We start from the raw sequence: 21,941 nt of genomic DNA on the forward strand, positions 1-21,941 counted from the left end.
GCCGTTACACCCACTCTCTGTGGGATACGGTCGCGGACCTGCTGCCTGAATGCCCCCGGAGTTACGGGCTAAGCTCGGCAAGGCTATGATTGAAGGCCGAGACGCAGCAAGATATTCCATCAGGTGTGGTCTTGATACGACTGACTCGCTGGGCAGAGCGATGTCCACGATGGTGGCGATTCGTCGCCACGCCTGGCTGAGGTCCGCCAACTTCTCGGCTGATGTCCAGAATGCCTTGATGGACATGCCGTTTGATGGCAGTCGCCTGTTTGGCGACAAAGCGGACCACGCGCTGGAGCGCTTCAAGGACTCCAGGGTCACGGCCAAGTCCTTGGGTCTCTCGATCCAGCGCCAGCAAACGGGTTTGTTTCGCTCCTTTCGTGGCCAAGGAAGGGGCGGTCCCACACGTGCTGCCAGCCACGCGCCGCAACAGACTTAACGCGGTGGCGGCTTTGGAAACCGCCGTGGTGGCGGTCAGGGACAGCGGCGAGGTCAGGCCACACCTCCCCTCGCAGCATCTGCCACTAAATCCTCCCAGTCCGTGCTTTCAGGCCCATGTGACACCAGTGGGAGGCAGGGTTCGCCATCACCTCTCCCACTGGCGCACAATAACATCGGACAGGTGGGTGCTGCAGCTCGTCCGAAGGGGCTACTCCCTCCCCTTCGAGACAACTCCTCCAGCCATGCCACCGCAGAACCACCGTGTGTCGGGGGACCACTTGGCACTTCTGAGGGAGGAAGTTACGGCCCTCTTGGCCAAGGGGGCCATCGAGCGCGTTCCTGGGCCAGAAGTAGGATGTGGTTGCTATTCCCACTACTTTCTGGTACCCAAGAAGGACAAAGGGGGCCTACGTCCTATCTTGGACCTAAGGAACGTCAACGGCTTCCTCCGGAAGGAGAAGTTCAAGATGTTGACTTTGGCTCAGGTCTTGGCTGCTCTAGACCCGCAAGACTGGATGGTAGCGTTGGACTTGCAGGATGCGTATTTTCACATCCCCGTCCTGCCGGCCCACCGGTGTTACCTGCGGTTCACGGTAGGCCACGAGCACTTTCAGTTTATCGTGCTCCCCTTCGGCCTTACCAGCGCCCCACGGGTGTTCACCAAGGTGATGGCGGTGGTCGCAGCCCATCTGCGCAGATTGGGGGTTTGTCTTCCCCTATCTAGACGACTGGTTGTTGAAGGCGGGCTCGCCCCAGACAGTCGTCCACCACCTTCAGATGACGGCAGACCTCCTGCACGAGCTGGGGTTCTCCATCAATGTGCCGAAATCACACCTGTGTCCTTCTCAAAAGCTCCTTTTCATCGGAGCGGTTCTCGACTCAGCGCAATTTCGGGTCTATCCTCCGGAACGGCGAGTCCGGGATATACAGGCTTTGATTCCCATCTTTCAGCCGTTATACCGGGTTTCGGTCAGGTTGACGCTGCGGCTGCTGGGGCTGATGGCTTCCTGCATCCTTCTGGTGCATCACGCCCGGTGGCGGATGCGGGCTCTGCAGTGGGACCTGAAGTTTCAGTGGGCCCAGCACCAGGGCAACCTGTCCGACCACGTCTTGATCTCAGAGGGCACTGCAAGTCAACTGCAGTGGTGGCTTACGGACCGCGATTGGGTCAGAGGCAGATCCCTCTCCCTTCCCCAACCGGAGCACGTTGTTGTGACGGACGCGTCCCTCCAGGGCTGGGGTGGCCACTTGGGAGAGGCAGAGATCAGAGGCATCTGGTCTCCGGCGGAGTCCCGGCTCCATATCAACCTGTTGGAGCTCCGGGCGATTCGTTTGGCACTGAAAGCATTCCTCCCCTTTGTCAACGGGAGTGTGGTGCAGGTGTTCACCGACAACACCACCGCCATGTGGTACTGCAACAAGCAGGGCGGGGTGGGGTCGTGGACCCTTTGCCAGGAGGCTCTGCGCCTCTGGCAATGGCTGGAACGTCAGGGCGTGACTCTGACGGTTCAACACCTGGCAGGTTCTCTGAACGCCCGGGCGGACGAACTCAGCCGTCGGTGCTCGATGGATCATGAATGGCGTCTGAACTCGGACGTGGCGCAAGGCCTATTTCGGCGATGGGGAGAGCCTTGGTTAGATCTATTCGCCACAGAAGAGAACGCGCAATGTCATCAGTTCTGCGCGTTGGAGTTTCCAAGACGGCACTCGCACGGCGACGCCTTTCGGCGCGAGTGGAGTTGCGGTCTGTTATACGCCTTTACGCCTATACCACTTCTGCCCAGAGTGCTGAAGAAGATCAGGCGCGACCGGGCCCAAGTCATCCTTGTGGCTCCGGACTGGGCTCGAAGGTACTGGTATCCCGAGCTACTCAGCATGTCAGTCGGTCCCCCGATCCGCCTGCCCCTTCAGGAGGACCTTCTGTCGCAGCAGCAGGGGACGGTCTTCCACCCGAACCTGTCCAGCCTCCACCTCCATGCGTGGAGATTGAGCGGCGGCAGTTGAGGCCATTTGACTTGCCTCCTGAAGTCTGTGATGTGATTCTGGCAGCCAGGCGTTCCTCCACGAAATCGGTATACGCCTGTCGGTGGAACAAGTTTGTGGCATGGTGCACAGCAAAGGCTGTGGATCCTCTCTCTGCCCCTCTTTCTGAGGTTCTTCTCTTCCTTCTTTCTCTTGCCCAGCAGGGCTCTGCTCTGGGCACTATCAAGGGCTACCTTTTGGCCCTTTCGGCCTTTCTGAGGCTGCCTGATCAACCTTCTTTGTTCAAGTCCCCCATTGTAACAAGATTCTTGAAGGGCATCACACACATGTATCCACCTGTTCCGTTTGTGATGCCTCAGTGGGACTTGAACCTGGTTCGGACCTTCTTGATGTGTGCTCCCTTTGAGCCACTTCATTCCTGTCCTCTCCGTCTCCTGACTTTAAAGACGGCTTTCCTGGTTGCCATCACCTCTGCCAGGAGAGTGAGTGAGCTCCAGGCTCTTTCTGTCAAACCTCCTTTCATGTCCATTCATCCAGACAAGGTGGTTCTGAGAACTAGACCTTCTTTCCTGCCCAAAGTCGTCTCTGCTTTTCACATCGGGCAGTCCATCACCCTCCCTTCCTTCTTCCCGCCTCCGCATCCTTCAAAGGATGAAGAGCGGCTCCATCGTCTGGACCCAAAACGTGCCCTTTCATTTTATATGGATCGCACACGCCAGTTCCGGGTGGATGACCAACTGTTTGTTGGCTACGTGGGTGCGAAGAAGGGACGGGCGGTACATAAACGGACCATCTCTCGGTGGGTTGTTCTGTGCATCAAAGCGTGCTACTCTTTGGCTCGGAAGGAGCCTCCTGTTGGGCTGAGGGCCCATTCCACTCGGGCCACGGCGGCTACTACTGCTGTGGAAAATTGTTACGTTTTGGTGAACATCATCTGCGCCATCTTGCCTTTTTCTGATGCCACACTTTTGTCATGTGTCCCCACCATTTTAGCTGCTCTGATCAGAACCACTCTCTGCGCGCCCCTGACCCCCAACACGGACCTTCACCCTCACCAACACCCCCACGCACTGATCACTCCCGCTCCCAGATGCCTTGAGCGTAAGCGGCAGCCATTTTAAGCACCATGGCCTCCCTGCCCCTTCCCTGATAGCCAGCGCGTCTCTCGCTCTCCTATCCTCGCAGGTATCCCCCGCACGCTGACAACCCCCTCGCTCTCACATGCCTTGGGCCATAAACCCCTCTTCAGCGCAGCTCTGCCACAGAATCCCATCCTGTTCCCAGCGCGACACCTCCCTTCATTCCTTTCATGGTCCCAAATCCTTTGATACAAACCCCTTTTCCTGTGTCCCCGTTTGTCTTCCTTGTTCCCAGGCCGCCACCTGGCCCTGCGGATACTGTTTATTACCCCGTACAGTAGGAAGCTTCCCCTCCCCATCAAAAGACCCTCGAGCCGATCAAAGCCCCCACCCTATGAGATCCGATCAACTCCACGCATTCCGTGAATCGGCGGAATGCCCTGCTGCGCGACAATCATCACCTGTTGTGACCGGGGTGGGGAATTCAACTGTAAATGTATGTGGGAACGGGCCTGAAGGGGAGATTCCGAGGATGTTCTTTCAAATATCAAAGTGTTGCGAGAATGTGTTACGTGTAATAAAGGTCATAAACCCTAGTATAAGAGGCCAGGCCTCAGAGATGTGGTTAGAGCACCTCGTGACGATACTTGCTGTCTGAATTGATGTGTTCTCCTCCGGAGAGAATAAAATCCTCGTTTCCTGCCTTCCAGTCTCCAGCGCCTGCTTCTTCATTGATTAATATTGGTGGGTCATAGAGGCGACACCGCCGGGCAACATAAAGGGGTCTTTGGTTACTGGTTGTCTTTGAACCCCTTTTAACAATTGGCGTCCCAAGCGTGGGGCCCATCAGCGACTCGTGGATCCAGTGGGAGAGGTCCTGACGACAGAGTGAACGACTGCAACGATCGGAAGGTACCCTGTCCGATAGACCCTCGTCTGACAGCCGATCATCCGAACTTCACTGGTTCCGAACAGACCTCTCTCGAGTAATCTGCGGTCCTGACTGGGAACCATCAGGAGTGCCGCAAGGAGTACGAAGAGAAGAGGACGATCGGGCGCTGGATTCGGAAGACAAGAAACTGTCCATGCGGTCCGGGTAAGGTCGTGTAAACACGACGAATTGCGAAAGTGATTGATAATTGATGAGAAAATACTAGTATTACTTTTTGTTAATTTATTTGGAGATTCACTGTCTGCAAACGGAGAAACAACAGGCTCTCCCTTTATAAACAGTGAAGGATAGGTACGCATCCATCGGACCTATCTTTCTCCCCCACTGAACAATTGCCCCTCCCCCATTGATTAACTGTTATAGATTGTTTTCTGGAGATTCTCTGTCTGCAAACAGGGAAGAATAGGTCCCCTCTTTGCAGACAGTGAAAGGGTAGGTGACGCGGACCTTTGCGAGCCTACTTATTCTCCCCATTGACCATATTGATTTTTTATTTTTGACCTAACATTGATTGCTCAAGATTGGTTCATGAGGTATTCACTGCCTGCAAACAACGTAGAATAGAAATATTCTGTCTAGTCTTTGCACGCAGTGATAAGATAGGTAGTGCTGACTATTATCCCCATTGTGATCCGTCATGCCTGTCTTCTCCCCACTGGTTAGTAGCCTGTTTAGCCCGGACCGCTTATTAGAGATGAACCATCCGGCTCCGCTGGAAGGCACCCCTAATAAGGACATGTTCATGAAGCATGGATTAATCGCTATAGCCTATAGCCAGCTGTGGCATAAATATACGAACAAGGATCGAGAAAGTCAGTGGCCACTGATAGGATCCTTCGATCTTGACAAAATAGAAACGGTAGAAATAGCCCTTCGTAGGAATGAAACAACACCTATTATGCTCGATAGTCTCGGTATGTGGCGCAAAGAAGCCACACGACGAAAGGAAAGCGATGAAGTCAGAAAGGGTGAAGAGACACGACGGACAACCCTCCAAACGTCTAGTAGGCAAAGGGAAGGGCCAGTGATGGCACAGTTCCGAGGAGTAGACATGAAAAGGGAACGGTGTAAAGGGATGTGCCGACAGAACAACCCCGGGACACAACGACCCGAAAGTAATCCCCCGACACTATGCACAGGACGAACAGATTTAAAACAAAACCAATGTGCTTTCTGTAGATGCCTCGGGCACTGGAAAGCCCAATGCCCGACTCTACAGAGCATAGGTAAGAGCGGAGGGTCGACAGAAAGAACTGGCCGACAGAAAGGGAAAAGGCGCGAGATAAAAACCAATCAGACTAGCACGGACAGGACGGATAGAACCACCACGTTTGATTATGCTCGATGGCACAGATTTCGTCAGACCAATTTTAACGACATGTTAGAGTTCTGGGACTGATTGCTCTCTGTTGCTCCCCCACTCTGAAAAACAAAAAAAAACAATTACAGGCCAGTGTAAACAACCCCCGTTAGAGAAAGGACTCAAGGAAGCCGAGCATCTGTTATATAATTTAGGATTTAATTACGGTAAAGATAACACACAACCAACGGTAAATAGAATAACTAGTAAAACACTCTCTAAAGCAAACTGTACTAATAGGAGAAATACAAAACATATTACGCTCACTCCGGAAGTCCTCGAAATGTAACAGTTCGACGGTCCCGCCCACCCGAAACACATAGCACGTGTGGGGCGGGGCCTGCCAACAGCCATAGACCAAAAGAGATCGCCGGCGAGAAGGTACAGGAGGCTCCTCAAAGCAGGCAATGAAATGGTCTTCCCATACTACCCTTCCAGGGATGGCGTCCCCCGGGCCACGAGTAGGGAGGGGGCGGATGCAAATGACCCCCTCCCTCGTATCTCCTGGTCCGGCCATCACGAATTCCTCCTTCGAACTGATGCAGGGTGGGCTGGGAGGGAGAGGCGACGCGGACGAACTTCTCCCACCTCCACAGGTAGGAGGTTTCCCAGCCCCGGCCCGGCGCCGAAATCCTCCAGCCAGGCCACAGATCTATTTGCGTAGCACAGGACGTACAATGTTCAACGGGCCTATTTTCGCAGCACAGAACATACAATGTCCGACGGGCATACTTGTGCAGCACCGGACATACAATGGTCCCCCAAGAGTCGGAGTCAGGGGTGTAGGGTGGTCATCATGTGCACCCCTGATTCAAAGGGACGGCGTGGGCTGCGCCGGGAGAGGGAGGCGGCACGAGCCTCCCTCACCTCCCCAGATGAAGGCTCCACAGCTGCACCCTGGCGCCCCGAATCAAATGTCCTGCTCCAACAGCATGATGCTCTGTCTTTGTCGCCACAAGAAGTTTTCTTCCACTCCTGAAAGACACGACGAAGGGCGGCGGCTGCAGGGTCTCAAAATGGCGTCTGGGCCCTCTGGAAGGCGGGTCTAGGCCGCTGGAGTAACTTTGTCCGAAAATTGCAACTCGGGCACTTGCCCACCTGGGCGCAAGCCCCCACCATCGACAAACATCCCCTCGACTTTGAAGATTCTACCAAAGTCCCAAGAGCCCTCGGCCCCTTCAGGCTTCCGGTGGGGAACAGCTGCATTGATCACTAATGGAATAACCACGGCACAGCAGCAAGATGGCGGTGCTCTCGTGTCTGCACCAGCTTCAGTCTGAACCACCCAGGAACATTATGGGCTAACAAACTCGAGTAAGTTCCGGCTGAACATCAACATGACCCGGTAAGAAAGACTCTACCTCCCTCCCTCTCTTGATTGACGGTCCGCACCACCAGCCCCTCTGTTAGCACAGGTTTTTTTGAACTGCCGAAAGGGACCCTGGTCCAACCGCCAATCGTCGGAGACATTTTTGCCCCTGATGCTACTTCCGGACTAAACCGGCCTCGCCCAAAATGGCGCCGGTATCAATAGGAACTAACGGATGCCTCGTGGTGTTCCTTAGCTAATGAGACTTGATGTACTAAGATATATATACGAACCTTTGCGCACTTGATGAAAAAGGGAGGAGGGTTCACTTGGCGAACATTCGAAAGGGGGTCCCGTAAAAATGTTGATTCCAATGAACGATTTATTTTGATATTTATTGTAACTGGTACATAACGTCGCTTGTGATGCACACCCACGGTATACATCTAGGAAATGCGATTACGATGAGTTTGACTGTGTTTCCATTTATGAACTGAAATGCCCCTGATCCCTCATCACGCAATGAAACGTTTTTAGTTACTTGCAAATAATTAATTAGGCCTTTTTAACATGTTCTTGTGCTACAAAATAACCCCCCTACTGTATGTGCTTCCATCGTCGACATGTCCGGCCAAAATATGATTGCACTCTCACATTTTACGTACTGAACGATTATGCAAATAAAGGTTTTCCAAACTATGAATAGGCATCACATGCTTTTGTAAATGTGGGAATTGGTGGGAGGGCTTTTTCTGTGCGCAACCGTTCTGCTCTTTTTTAAGGTTATCTGAAAAATGGTTGTTCGGCCCTGGAGTGATGATCGAATCAAAGGTATGATACGCTGCCTCCAAAATATGCGACTAAGCTCAGGAACTAACATATGAAGAAGGACCTCGACTTCTGAGAATGGGTAAAGTAAAGCGGTGTGATTGATAGAATGTTATAAAGGTATGGTGGTCGAAGGTACTAAGGGACAGGGTTGACCGAAGAACTGATATGCCTTAGAACATCACAGCTTTGGGAATGATTTAAGGATCCCGATGGCCAGATACTTCTACAAAACCAGGTACCTCGCGCTAGGCACCTCTGATTCCTCTTTTTAGCGTTTCCCTACACACGATCCATAATGCCGCCCTCGAACCCCCCCATGAACCACCTATCACACTGCCCGCCCCCTTGACTTCAGAAACCAAGACCCTAGGGATTATGTCCCGAGGAGATAAGTACGAGTATGTGGTAAGTAAAGGACTTTCGTGCCCGTACATTTGATGTGCTCGGATGTTGTTCCCCCTCCCTTTTCCTCCTTTTTTCCCTCTGCAGGTTACATTGGAGTCCCGATTAGGGTACCGTAAAGGATCTGGAGCCACGTCACGCCCGATGCATGAAAACGGACTAACGCTGCAAGACGACACAAAAAGACACCCTACTCAATGCGCGACCTTTTTGTACCTGACCTAATGCTCTTCCGTCCCAAAACTGCATGCTTTCTACATCCTAACACAGACCCGAAACGCCTAACGTTGGGTAATGCACTGAATAGCCCAAACAATACACGGTCATTCTCCATGTCACACGTGTACTATTTGGCCTATTGTTACTCTCTCTCTCTCTCTCTCTCTCTCTCTCTCTCTCTCTCTCTCTCTCTCTCTCTCTCTCTCTCTCTCTCTCTCTCTCTCTCTCTCTCTCTCGCTCTCTCTTTCACCCCTCCACACTTTCCCTCTTCCTAGCGACTGGCACCTAATTGGCGAACCTGGTGCACCTCCTGATTGGCCCCAAATACCACAAGTATTTGCACAAATTCGTCCTAAATAAAATCGTATCGATACCACGTTACTACCTCTCCTTTTCTGCTAAATATGGATGAAAATTAAATTGGCCAAAAGGAAAGGGACAGGTAAGACGACTAAGGTTCCCTAAATTTGACCCACAGTCAGGGAACTATTTGTCAGTGGCTTCTATGATAAAAAAAAAAAAATAAAAAAAAAAAATGTCTGTGGTAACACGACCTTCCCCATTCCAAGTTGTCTCCATACCCCAAGCAGTAAAAAATGATCGAGACACCCCCGTCTTCCCAAAATGCCCCCAGTTTGGTATCAGCTGCCCTGAACGAGAATCTGAAAAACGCCCCTTGCTCCAATTCACTGTGTTCCTAGTTGTTTTCCATAAGACCCCACCCACCCCAAGGATAAGTTTAATAATTATCGCAAGCCCCCCCGAGTTTTTGTAGTAGCCAGGTTGCGAGAAACTATATAGAAAGTTAGAAAGATGTGTGCAAAGTTAAAATTAGATCGAAAACTGAAGGAACTTGTTGCAGTAAACCTTGTTGAAAATAGGATGTTTAGCTAAAAGATAGGACGCATTGATGTAATGGAGAGTCGTTTAGCCTATGTTCATCCCTCAGAAGGATGCCTATCAGACTATGGTGAATAGCACGTTGCACTTTTCCGTAAGATACAAAGCCCTGAAGACCGGACTAGCCTTGCAAGACTCGTACTAGGGAAATGGGTCTCTACCAGAAGAGCTGACATCTACTGTAATAGACGAATGCAATGAATGGGTATCAGACCTCGTACCACGACAAATGAATGTAATAACCAACAAAACGCCAAAGAATTAGCCACAGAGGGAAGTTGTAGGAAATCCAGCAAACCCGTCATCAATTGTTTATACGTTGGCTGCAAATCTCAATGTAGCGGATGTTTACCCCAGTTGCTTGGTGTTGGGAGAGAAATAGGTTTATGTAATTACCTTCTTCTGCAAAATCTCTAAAGACTGTCTTTTCGAACTCATTTAAGGGTACCACTGTCGGAGAAGAAAGAGACCGGATGTGGGAGCACGCGGCCTGACTGCGGATCGTGGAACCTCAGCGACGGAGGCCAAGGCGAGACCACGGCAGTAAGGAGTCGCAGGATAAGGCACTGTTTCAGACAAAGCTAAGGAAGGGGCTGACCTGAAGCCCCTGCTCTATGATCGACGTGTGCCAAAAAAAAAAGTCCCCGCTCTCTGAACCTGGTTATGGACCCGCCTGTCTCAAATTCTCCGTCCCCCTGATCTGTTCCCGACTTGGCCCTGCTCCATCCCCTCCTCCTCCGACCTACCATAAGGACTGTTCACACACACACTTTTCCACCTGAACTTTCAAAATCCTCCAAATCCTATTGAGCTATCCAGAATGAGGTATTTCCTGCGTCTAAAGGGAGGAAGCTCCGACTAAGTAGACCACGAACTATGTTAATCTCAGAACGGTGACCTAAACTCCACCAAGGGTCACCCCAAAGAGAAGATGAACGAAGTATGTGGTTCTACCCGCTGCTGAACGCCTCGAAGATGACGGAAACAACAGGAAGTACCCACCACAGAGACTCAAGAAACAAACAGACTCCACAACTCGAAGACCATTGCACTTTTTCATCACAATCCTTTTCTGTCTTCTAATAACTGTGCTCCGGGTTACGGAAGAAAATGCACCTGCCCCAAAACCGTAACGCATTTCTCCATGAGGTCTGGTGAAACGAAGCAAAGACGTACTCTCGCCCGCAGACCTCCAACGACTCAACCCACATGAACATTCCTGTTGAAAGAACGAATTGTAATACAGGTGCTTAACGGTGTCAACGGAAGACGGCAGAGACTGTTGAGAATTAGCTAATAATGGTTCACGACCATAAGACACTGGAGACCTTGATTATTTTTTTGCTATGTCTCATTTCTCTCCCAACCACCATTGAATCTGACTATACTCCCACCGAGTACAAAAAGGACTTACTTACCAGTTCCTATTCCAAATGACTATAAGCATCTATGATCTGTACCCAACACCCCCGCTATGTAATTCCAGTCTGATATTGCATTACTATGACTTTTTCTGCAACAAGTTTAGCGAAGAACCCGCCTACTAGATGACAAGATTTTCAACTGTGATATTTATAATGTGATATTTATGTACAGTTCCTTTGCCTAGGTCTCCATCCCCTTACTTATGACCACCACAGTAGATATAGATAGGAAATAGGCCAGCAAGATGTCTTGGAAATGTTAAAGGGAGGACTGTGGAAAATTGTTACGTTTTGGTGAACATCATCTGCGCCATCTTGCCTTTTTCTGATGCCACACTTTTGTCATGTGTCCCCACCATTTTAGCTGCTCTGATCAGAACCACTCTCTGCGCGCCCCTGACCCCCAACACGGACCTTCACCCTCACCAACACCCCCACGCACTGATCACTCCCGCTCCCAGATGCCTTGAGCGTAAGCGGCAGCCATTTTAAGCACCATGGCCTCCCTGCCCCTTCCCTGATAGCCAGCGCGTCTCTCGCTCTCCTATCCTCGCAGGTATCCCCCGCACGCTGACAACCCCCTCGCTCTCACATGCCTTGGGCCATAAACCCCTCTTCAGCGCAGCTCTGCCACAGAATCCCATCCTGTTCCCAGCGCGAAACCTCCCTTCATTCCTTTCATGGTCCCAAATCCTTTGATACAAACCCCTTTTCCTGTGTCCCCGTTTGTCTTCCTTGTTCCCAGGCCGCCACCTGGCCCTGCGGATACTGTTTATTACCCCGTACAGTAGGAAGCTTCCCCTCCCCATCAAAAGACCCTCGAGCCGATCAAAGCCCCCACCCTATGAGATCCGATCAACTCCACGCATTCCGTGAATCGGCGGAATGCCCTGCTGCGCGACAATCATCACCTGTTGTGACCGGGGTGGGGAATTCAACTGTAAATGTATGTGGGAACGGGCCTGAAGGGGAGATTCCGAGGATGTTCTTTCAAATATCAAAGTGTTGCGAGAATGTGTTACGTGTAATAAAGGTCATAAACCCTAGTATAAGAGGCCAGGCCTCAGAGATGTGGTTAGAGCACCTCGTGACGATACTTGCTGTCTGAATTGATGTGTTCTCCTCCGGAGAGAATAAAATCCAAGTTTCCTGCCTTCCAGTCTCCAGCGCCTGCTTCTTCATTGATTAATATTGGTGGGTCATAGAGGCGACACCGCCGGGCAACATAAAGGGGTCTTTGGTTACTGGTTGTCTTTGAACCCCTTTTAACACTGCCCTGGGTCGGGGAGTCCCCTTGCAGGACATTTGCCAGGCGGCTACGTGGGCCTCGCTGCACACCTTTGCGAGGCACTACTGCCTGGACAGTCCAGTCCGGAGGGATGGCTTCTTTGGCCGTTCTGTCCTCCAGGACTTTCTGGTGTAGGATTGTATTGGTTCGCAGACCCACCACCGGGGTTGGTATTGCTGGGGTATCTATTCTAAGGTAAGGAATATAATACTAACCTGTTTCTTTCAGATGAACAAGTTACTTACCTTCGGTAATGATATATCTGTAAGAAACAGTAGTTAGTATTAGATTCCTTACCGCCCCTCCCATCCTCCCCGTTCTGCGAACTGATACCTAGGGTTAAGGACATCCCTTTCAGGGCCCTAGTTTCAAATGGCACCAGTGTTGGTTCTCACGTGGCTCTGCGTGTTCTGGCGCGGAAAAGCTGTGTGCAAAGAACTGACGTCAGCGCGCGGAGGCGGCGTCTATATACTCCAGCGACGTCATCACGGCGCACGACGCCAACGACGGACGCGGAGCCGCAGGGGACGCCTGCAGACGACGCCTACCGACGCGCAGGGGTACTGCTACGCAAAAGTTTCCGGATCCAGACTGACGCCTGGGGATATTCTAAGGTAAGGAATCTAATACTAACTACTGTTTCTTACAGATATATCGTTACCGAAGGTAAGTAACTTGTTCGTTAGTGAGTTAGTAATAACTTTGTAAGCCAGGTCTCTTACTGTCAGTTTAATCCTGGCTTATGGGGCTAGGAAATGCAGGTCTCTCTGAATGTGTATCAGCAAAATGTGCAGAATGCAATCACTGTATGAAATACCTGCCGTGTCTAATAAAGGGCTAATAGAATGCTGTACATGATGATATCTAAGTGAGGCGGAGGCAGAATATGAAGATGCTGTGCACCTGGTTAATCCTTTGCATTGAGGCCCCATAGTGCTAATCCAAATCCTTGGCTGAGGCTATTTTCAAGATTGTATGTCTTAGTTGTTCACTCTTTCCAAAGTGTCTTTCATTTTTGTTCCATGCTATCTCTCTTCAGGATTGGGCATTTCTGCTGAATTCGGAGTACCATCAAAATGTGGAGTCTCATGTTTTGGCCAGAACTCTGCAGCTGGATCCCTTGGAAAGCTTGTTGGCAAGGGAGAATGCTCTATACACCCTTAGTTTGGACTCCTCTGCTCTTCTTTTCTGCCACATTCCTGCCATCTTCTATGTGCTGCATCTCACCTATGAAGAACTGAAGCTGAATTGCATGATGAGAGAGAGCATGCGCTCTTTTGTTATGTTGCTGGCTCAGGTGTCGAGGTATGGTCAACTCTCTAACTTCACCCCAAAAAACAATACTCTACCATGAATCCTTTAACTTTTAAAAAAATCATGTTCACCTTTTATAAGAATGTACCTTATATGCTGAGATAGTGAAATGTGTACTTCTAATGAATATTCTCTCCTACACATACCTTGTATTAAACGTCTTTCCAAGCATCCGTCTTGGTCAGGAAATGTTTCAGTTGTACCCATTCTCTGACGTCAGGTAGAACTGAGGATGTCGGAGATGGGCATATAGCCAGAAGTGACATAGAGAATACTGTGGGGGCCACCACTGAAGTTTCAGACATTAAATCCAGAGCCCCTCAGGTTTTCCTCTGTTCCTTTTGAGATTTCCTCATCACATTTCAGAAATGTTGTGACCTTACCAAAGTATTCAAGCTTTAAGCCCTGTGACTGTCTTGCTTAACAGATGTCAATTACAAGTCCGCTCTAGGTTGATAAACAGTGCAACATGGCCACTTCATGCATCCGATGGTCATATGGAAGCATGAGGCAAAGCTGCTCTGGCAAAGGGGAAAATGAGGTCAAGGACACAGATAATGTTTGAGGCACTGACCAACAGCCTCTCCCTCTCAAAAAAGTACCAAAGCATCACAAAGAAAACAAGGAGTTCTCTTAATTTAAGCACAAGTAGAAAAAGCATTGGGGTTCCAGGAATAAGTCACTCTCAGGGCTGGTATATGTTTTCAGTCTGTGCAGCAAGCAGTTGTCCCCTCACCTGGTGTCTACAGCAATAGACTTTTCGGAATACCATGCTGTTCTTTTTTCTATCTGTCCTGCAATGCCATCTACCTTAGGAAACTGCAGTGGTGCGAACTCCCACTACTACTCCTCATTGGCCTGCTCCAGCTCCCCTTTTTATTAGCACCTACTCTCTAAAAAAATGTTTTAAAAGCTGGTGGTTTTGGTCTTTGTGCCAATCCTGACAGTTATGACTCCCATGACGAACATAATATCGCCAAAGAGAGGGAAGCGCTCCCCTGAGTATTTGGATTAGTCTGAAACACCTAATTTGGCAACAATTATTAAAATAGAAACCACCAGGTTCATTGACCTTTTTGGGTTTGAAAACACACTCTCAATTCCTGTACTTACCAGTTTTTGATATCGATGATGAGCGCAAGGATGATAACCACCTGCCTCTTCTGAATACTAATGTCTCTAATTTCATTGGCCTTCAAACTACCAGCAGGTTAGTTACCTCCTCAAGAAAAAGGTTCCCTCTTTTTTGGCAGACTAATGTCATTCCTCGCCCATAATGGGCAAAGCTGCTGAGGCGCTAGAGCATCACTTGCCCAGTGAGGAGTCTCAGTTGAATATTTTTATTAGGATTCTCTCAAAATTTCAGTCTTCAGAATTGCTTTTCAATGATGCCTTGTATTCTGCACTGAAGGAGCTTAGCGATGAGCTTTTTTCTGCCTCAGCAGGTGCATGTGCAGCTTCTGAAAACCTTAAACCTGACCAAGCCGTTCTCTCCAGACATACCTCACCTGAGAGCCTTAAAATTCTAGCCTCTTGTGCACCACAGGCAGCTAATACCTTTGCAATTGTACCTCATGACAGGGAGTCTAAATGGGGATGCAGTGGCAAAGAAGGCAGTTGGCCCTCAGAGAAAACACATGCTAACAGCCTCTCCCTATGCCCAGTCCCTGCAAGAGATGGCCTCCTTTGCTGTAATTAGTCTTCCAGAACACATATGTGAGAATTTACAATTTGTTCAGCAAGGCTTCAATACAGCAAAACTACCAGTGCAGTGGGTCTCTGAATGGATACCAGCATCATCCTTAGTTGCCATGCCAGGATGAAAGCCACCGCATTCTTTTGGGATGTCTGGAGACTATTGCTGACTGCATCCTTTAATTTTTTTTATAGAACACATTTTCTATTAATTTTCCGCTTTCATCCCATTAGTTACAACATATTGCAATCATACACAGTAATACAGCACATTGAAGTCGCAGTGCAACCTACATACACCATAATAGAAAAGATTTGTGTATCACATGAATGCAATTATCCCATCCATCCCTCCCCCCCCAACCCTAACTTCGTCTGGCACCATCCACATATAACTTTTTTGACAAAGTGGTCCACTGGCTACTCCCAGTTGCACTCAAACATTCAAGACCTATAAATATACTGTACGGTGCAAAGTCTACATGAAGTATAAATAAATGTTAGCGTGACCTGTAAGAGGGGCTGGGTGGCCAAAATGCCATTAGTTCAGAGTGACAGGGACAGGTGGGGGAGCCAGGGCCTTAAATGCTTCCAGAATATTGTTCCAGTCTAGAGAGAGAGAATCTTTTTGCACATTCCCCGGGCTCCCTCCCGGCAGATTGCACCACTCTCTGCACCCCCCCATCCCACCACCTCCCCATGCCAGTCATAAATCTGTGGGGGTCAGGCCGATTTCCACTTCATCGTGATGGAGCGTTTAGCCAGGAGTAAGGTTAGGTCTATAAAGCGAAGCTGTACTTTCTATACCTTGGGGCGGTGTATCAATCCTAAGAGGCAAACTGCGGAGGTGCTTGGGACTGGAATCCCGACCGTGGATTCGAGTAAAGTAAGGTGTGAGCACAGGGCACTGCCATAACATATGGGTGTATTAGCTTATGTAGGTAGGGGAGTAGGCCACCAGAAAGGATCTTACTCAGTATTTTATATTCGGTTGTGAGTAGGGACAAAGGTCTGTAACCCAACATGTTGATCTGTAGCTGAGTGTCCCGGTTTGGGGAGTGACACTACCAGCGCCTGTCTAGTAGAGGAGGCAATAATCCAGGAGCCGGTGCGGTGTTATACAGCCGCTCTAACTGCAGTACCAGAGAGTCCAAAAATGTAGCAAAGAATTCGGCTGGGAGGCCATCCAGACCAGGGGCCTTGTTCCGGCGCAAACCCCTGATGGCTGCTTTAATTTTGGTCCTTGTGACAGGGCCAGATAGAGCGTCCTGCTCTGCTTTGGCCAATTGAGGAAACGGTACGTCAGTTAAAAAGGCATCAAGGGCCTCTTTCACTAGCGGGGGTGCCCGGTACAAAGCCTGACAGTATTCACGGAAGGCTGTGTTTATCTCCTGTTGTTTATCTACTGTGTCCCCATTTCCAGTGGTTATCTCGTGAATCGGGGTGTATGGAGGGTCATCCCGGAGTATGCGCGCTAGCAACGGGCCTGCCTTGTCGGCATGTGTAGCGTGTGTGTAGGCGGTGGAGTCAATGTGCCTGAGTGTTTCAAGTAGTTCAGCGTGTTTTATTTGGGCGTCCTGCAAGAGTGTTCCCTTAGTGGGGTCATTCGCGGAGTCTTGTTCCAGACTATTCAGGGAGTTTTCGATTTCTTTCAAGTTATGTATTTCCTGGTGCACCCCTGCTGTGGTGCTAATGGCTATCCCCCTGATCACCAACTTGAATGCATCCCATTCCATCTGTGGTGTGGATGCAGTTCCCTTGTTCTCTGCGTAGTAATCATCAATGCCTACAGCCAGAGCCTCCCTGAAGACGAAATCCTCGAGCATTGAGGGCCATAGTTTCCAAGGAGGGACAGGGGTGGGGATTCTGCCCCAGGTGAGAGAGATCTCCAAGGGGTTATGGTCAGAGAGTGTCTTGCCCAAATATGTTGCATGCGTCATCTGAGTTGTAATGTGGATGGAGCAAAGGATCCTATCAATTCGAGTATGTAGTTGGTGTGGGTGCGAGGAGAAAGAATATTCTCTGCTAGCAGGGTATTTCAGGCGGCAGACATCCCCCAGGACCCAACCCACGGCCCAGCGGCACAGTGCCTCCGCTTGATGGACAGTGGTGGCTCCGCCCAGAGGGGGGGGTGCAATCTATTGATGGTGGGATCCATTACAGTGTTGTAGTCCCCTCCTAGTACCCATGGGCATGTAGCCCAGGGCACCAGGACCGGGTTGAAGCTCAATAGGTAATGATCCTGTTCGAAGTTGGGTGCATATATGCTACCTAGGACTACCTGTGTGCCATCTAGTGTGCCCCTCACAAGAATTTACCTGCCTAGTAGATCCACCAGTTGCTCCTCTGCTTTGAAGGGGACCCCACTCCTAACCCATATGGACGCACCCCAGGCAAAGGCAGAGTATGACGTGGAGAAAACCTGCCCCCTCCATTTTTTGCGGAGTTTAGCCACCTCAGCAGCAGTCAGGTGGGATTCTTGTAGGAATACTATCTGTGCACGCTGCCTAATTAATTGTGCATGAACTCTGTGCCGTTTGGGGGCCGACCCCAGGCCCGTACATTCCAGGTAACCACATTATAGCTGTCCTGCATCCGTATGTGTGGTATAATAATGGTAAACACATTTACAACGTTGGGATGGCAGCGATATTCGGGGTAGCGCAAGTGATGGGCCAGATCCTAAAAATTATTAAACTAACTTCTACAATACTCGGGCCAGCTATTCGAACTGCGCTGGCCCAAACCATATGCACAACAGTGCTAACTAGTAACAGTGTGTGTGTTGCTTTTGCTGAAGGGAGGTGGATGTCTGTAGACTGCCCAGCTAGGTTAGAACAACAACAATTTTGTATTTATCAAAAATATTTTTGTATATTCCTTTTTTTCAAGTGTAAAACATTTGCTTAATTAAATATACAGGCTTGTATATTTAATTAAGCAAATGTATTGCACTTGGAAAAAAGGAACATACAAAAATATTTTTGATAAATAAAAAATTAAGAATAATATGAACCTATGTCTTGTGGGACAATGTACTTTTGATGGAAGAGGTATCACCCGTTTAATAATGATTTGTTAAGGAGAGTTTCAATGTTGTTGTTCTATTGTACCCTGTTTTCCTCGCCTTACATGCTATGATTCAGGGACCCTCTTTTGTTCTGCATTGTATGCCCAGCTAGGTTAGAACATCTCGAGCTCCATGCGGCCAGGACCATTTTGAACAGCATGTTTCGCAGTTCGAACCCAAGGGCGCAGCCCTTTGCGCTAAGTACATATCTTACAGACACAGTGAGGTGAGAGTGAGTCTCGTCTTGCCCCAGCATTGACCTCTACTAAGCATTAACCCAAGAACCCATCAGCAGTTTGGGGTGTAATGTTACTGAACAAATTAATACTGGATTCAGAGGCTGATCGATTTGAGACTTCTTCAGAAGAGTCTGAGAGAATTGGATGGGCTTCGTCTCTGAACCTGGTGGCCGTCTCCAACGCCTCTGCTTGATCTCGTAGGGCCTGCTCTGGTGTGGGAATCCTGCATTTTTCTGGCAGCCCCTGCCGGAGGCGTTTCGATTTGCGAACTCGTCTCGGCTTCGGGGAGGCAGTGGCTATTTGTGAAGAGGGGCCAGACCCACTGGGGGAAAATTATTTTGAGCCATTCTTCCACGTCATTGGGGGTCTTGTGGTCGTGAATCACTTTTAGCTTGGTCAAACAGCAGTGCGTATTTGATGTTAAGTGCTCTGAGTTTCTTCTTTGCGTCTTGGTAATGGGTGCACTTGCGTTGGACCAGGGCAGTGTATTCCGGGTATAGGGATACCCGCTGGTTCTCATATTGTGTTGGGGACAGTTCACTCGCCTTTTGCAACAGGGTATCGTTGTCTCTTAAGTTCAGGACTTCGACAATTAAGGGCCTGAGGCGAGCCCCTGCAGCTGGTCTGCCGGTCTGGATTCTATACGCCCTTTCTACACAGAAAAGTTCTGAGAGGCCTTCCGGGGCCACATGGTCCTTGAAATACTCCTCCATGAATTTGTTAGTGTCCGTTCCCTCGCATCGTTCTGTCAGGCCTACGACACGGATGGATGTTGTTGGGCTGGGCACGTCCCTCTGTGTCATCCGCCCTCTCCTGTAGTCCAGCCACTTGTTTTTGGAGCTGCACGAGTTGTTCCACTGTTATCCTTTTGTTGTGGTACCAGTTCCGTCAGTGCGAGTTTGTTCTCCTTGACAACCGCGGCAAGCTTGTCATGGTCGGCTTTAAGGAGAGTGAGCCCTGTTGTAAAGTTCAAATTTACTGCTCAATGGCCGTTCGTGAGTCACGCACCTCTTTTAGGATAAGGTCCAACTTGTCTTAGGGGGACTGTGAGTCAGTGGGCGGGATACTGTTAGGCATCTGTGTGACGGGCGAATTGTCATCGTTCTGGTGAGTGTCAGCGGCGTTGGCCTCCCTCCCCTGGGGCGACCCATTGTGGTGAGGCGTGAGGCGCCTGTCGCAGGCCCTTAAGAAGCGGCCGTTCACAGCCACAGAATATGGCCGGGCCGCACACAGCTGTCCACGGGCGGTCTCTTCATCGCCTAAGCCCCACCAGTGGCTGGCACGGGGCTCACTGTGCAGCAGCTGCGTGTGAGTCAGGGAAGATCTTCGAGACCCTAGCACTGGGCCCTTCACAATCTTGCGCCAGCCAGTGGTGCCTCTCCTCGCTGGCTCTGTACTCCCGGTGCTACACAGGTGTGGGGGGGTCCAACTAGGAGGCCGCAGTGTCGCCCCAGGTGGCCCCCTGCAGTCGATCCCTCAGGAAGGCAGTGCACCCCTAGTACCTGGGTACAGGTGTATCAGGAGCCACGTCCAGCCCAGCGATGTGCACCGCGGTGTGTGGGCAGCCTATTTATGCAGGCAGGATGAACCTAGTGGGTCTCAGTGGGTCTAAGGACACTGGGTCAGTCAGGGCCAGGTGCCACTAAGCACTTGGACTGGTTTGTCCCCTTTCGCAGGGGTGGCGCAGCAAATCCGGGCCCACACTCCTCATTCCGCAGCAATCCGGTTCAATTGCACGCCAGCCCCAGATACGCGCCAGAGCCCAACAGCACACACAGTGTTCAGGGCGGTGACAGAGGGAGGGGGGACGGGCCCGTACTCAATTCACAGCCCACGATTATAGCCCATGACAACCATCCGTCGTCTACAGCACAATGGTCGGTCAGTAGTCGGTGATCCCAGTGATGCTCCCCCCTGGGTGGGTCACAGCGCTCAGCTAGGGGGCGGTAACGGGGGCATCAAGGCCAGGCCCCGACCAGCCCCGCAGGATCCAAGCCACGAGTGCCCGCAGGAAAGCAGACCCCCCTCAGTGTTACCAGACAGTAGAGGTGGGGTCCGGTGCCGATAACTCCGGTCGCGGCATGGGCCCACATGCAGTCTCACATTCTCCCCGGGACGGCAGGGTCGCAGGCCTGCAGCGTCTTCCGCCATGGTGTTGTTCGGCTAATTCCGGCTCCGGTGCTCCAGTGGCGGCGGCGTTGCAGCCAACAACACAGGTCCCCAGTGGCACTAGCTTTGCCGCAGACCAGCAGGGAGGCGGGCGTGCCGCTTGGCAGGGCCTCACTCGTTCAGAGTCACAGCGGAGACGGACCGGGCCCAAACGCCGCACCGCTCACTCCTGTGCAGCGCCCCCTCCCTCTGTGGTCCATGGGGGCTCAGTGGCAATCAAGCGTGGAGTGCCTCTCTGGTCCCATCTTCGGCCCCTCACCTCCGCGCCGGCACCTCCTCAGCTCGTCCGCGGCCCACGCCCAGCAGCCAGGCCCACTCCAGTGATCGGGAGAGGCCGGCGGGGCTCAGCTGCAGACCACCATTTGAGTGCCCCCCGGCTCGTGAGAGCACCCTCAGCAGGAGGTGTGATGGCCGTTGAGAGTCAAAACTGCCAGGATTAGGAAGGATTTAGAAGGTCCGGGCGCAGAGCTCGCCTTCTGTGCGGCCGCCATGCTTGGCAGCTAGCCACGCCCCCTGACTGCATTTTTTAATAGCGAGTGCCCATTTGGCGAGAAAGCTGATCACGCTCTACAACACTGTAAATGGAGTCTTGCAGCATGGGCAGGGCCATCAGTTTGGACAGCAACAGTTTCAACGGTCATTTCAGCCGTTTCAGAGACGCCAGTCGAGAGGAAGGTCTAACCAGCAGCCGACACCAGGGAACAAGACCTCAGCGGGTACCAAGCCATGAAGGGTTACTTCCCCCTCTTCTGTTGCCCCCTCCGGTTGGGGAAAGCATTCAAAATTATCTGGCAGAGTGGAAAAAGATAACTCAGGACAGTTGGGTGCTGAATATTGTTTGCAATGGATGCTGTCTACGTTTCACCAGCCCTCCTCCATCGATACTGCCAGTTCGCTCTCAACACCGGCCGTGCGAGCTTCAGGTGGAGGCCGATACCCTGCTAAGGAAAAGGGCGAAAGAAGTGGTTCCTCCTAAGGGCGAAATAAGTGATTCCTCCTACCCAGAGGGGATAAGGTCTATATTCAAGATTCTTGTGGCAAGCAAACAAATGGATCCGCAGAGAAAAGTTCTGCATGTTATCCCTGCATCAGATCTAACCTCCGCTACATCAGGGAGACTGGCTATGTGCAATAGATCTGCAAGACGCATATTTTTATGTGCCCATAGCAAGGAAACATCGCAAGTTCCTACGGTTCCTGGTCGGCACCAATCACTACCAATATGCAGTGCTTCCCTTCGGCCTGAAGCCAGCGCCCAGGACTTTT

The 21,941-nt window shown here is 50.8% G+C and overlaps 1 protein-coding gene across 1 annotated transcript in view; it reads left to right on the forward strand.

The window, feature by feature from the left end:
- The window catches only part of ANAPC1 (anaphase promoting complex subunit 1), a 763,513-nt gene that overhangs the window by 342,086 nt on the left and 399,486 nt on the right, over positions 1-21,941 (forward strand). Inside the window, exon 18 of the mRNA XM_086926883.1 lies at positions 13,228-13,493. Within this exon, the coding sequence (XP_086783009.1) occupies positions 13,228-13,493 (266 nt within the window). The remainder of the gene's footprint in view (positions 1-13,227; positions 13,494-21,941) is intronic.

Source organism: Lissotriton vulgaris, chromosome 6 (assembly GCF_964263255.1).
Source record: "Lissotriton vulgaris chromosome 6, aLisVul1.2, whole genome shotgun sequence".
NCBI lineage: Eukaryota > Metazoa > Chordata > Amphibia > Caudata > Salamandridae > Lissotriton > Lissotriton vulgaris.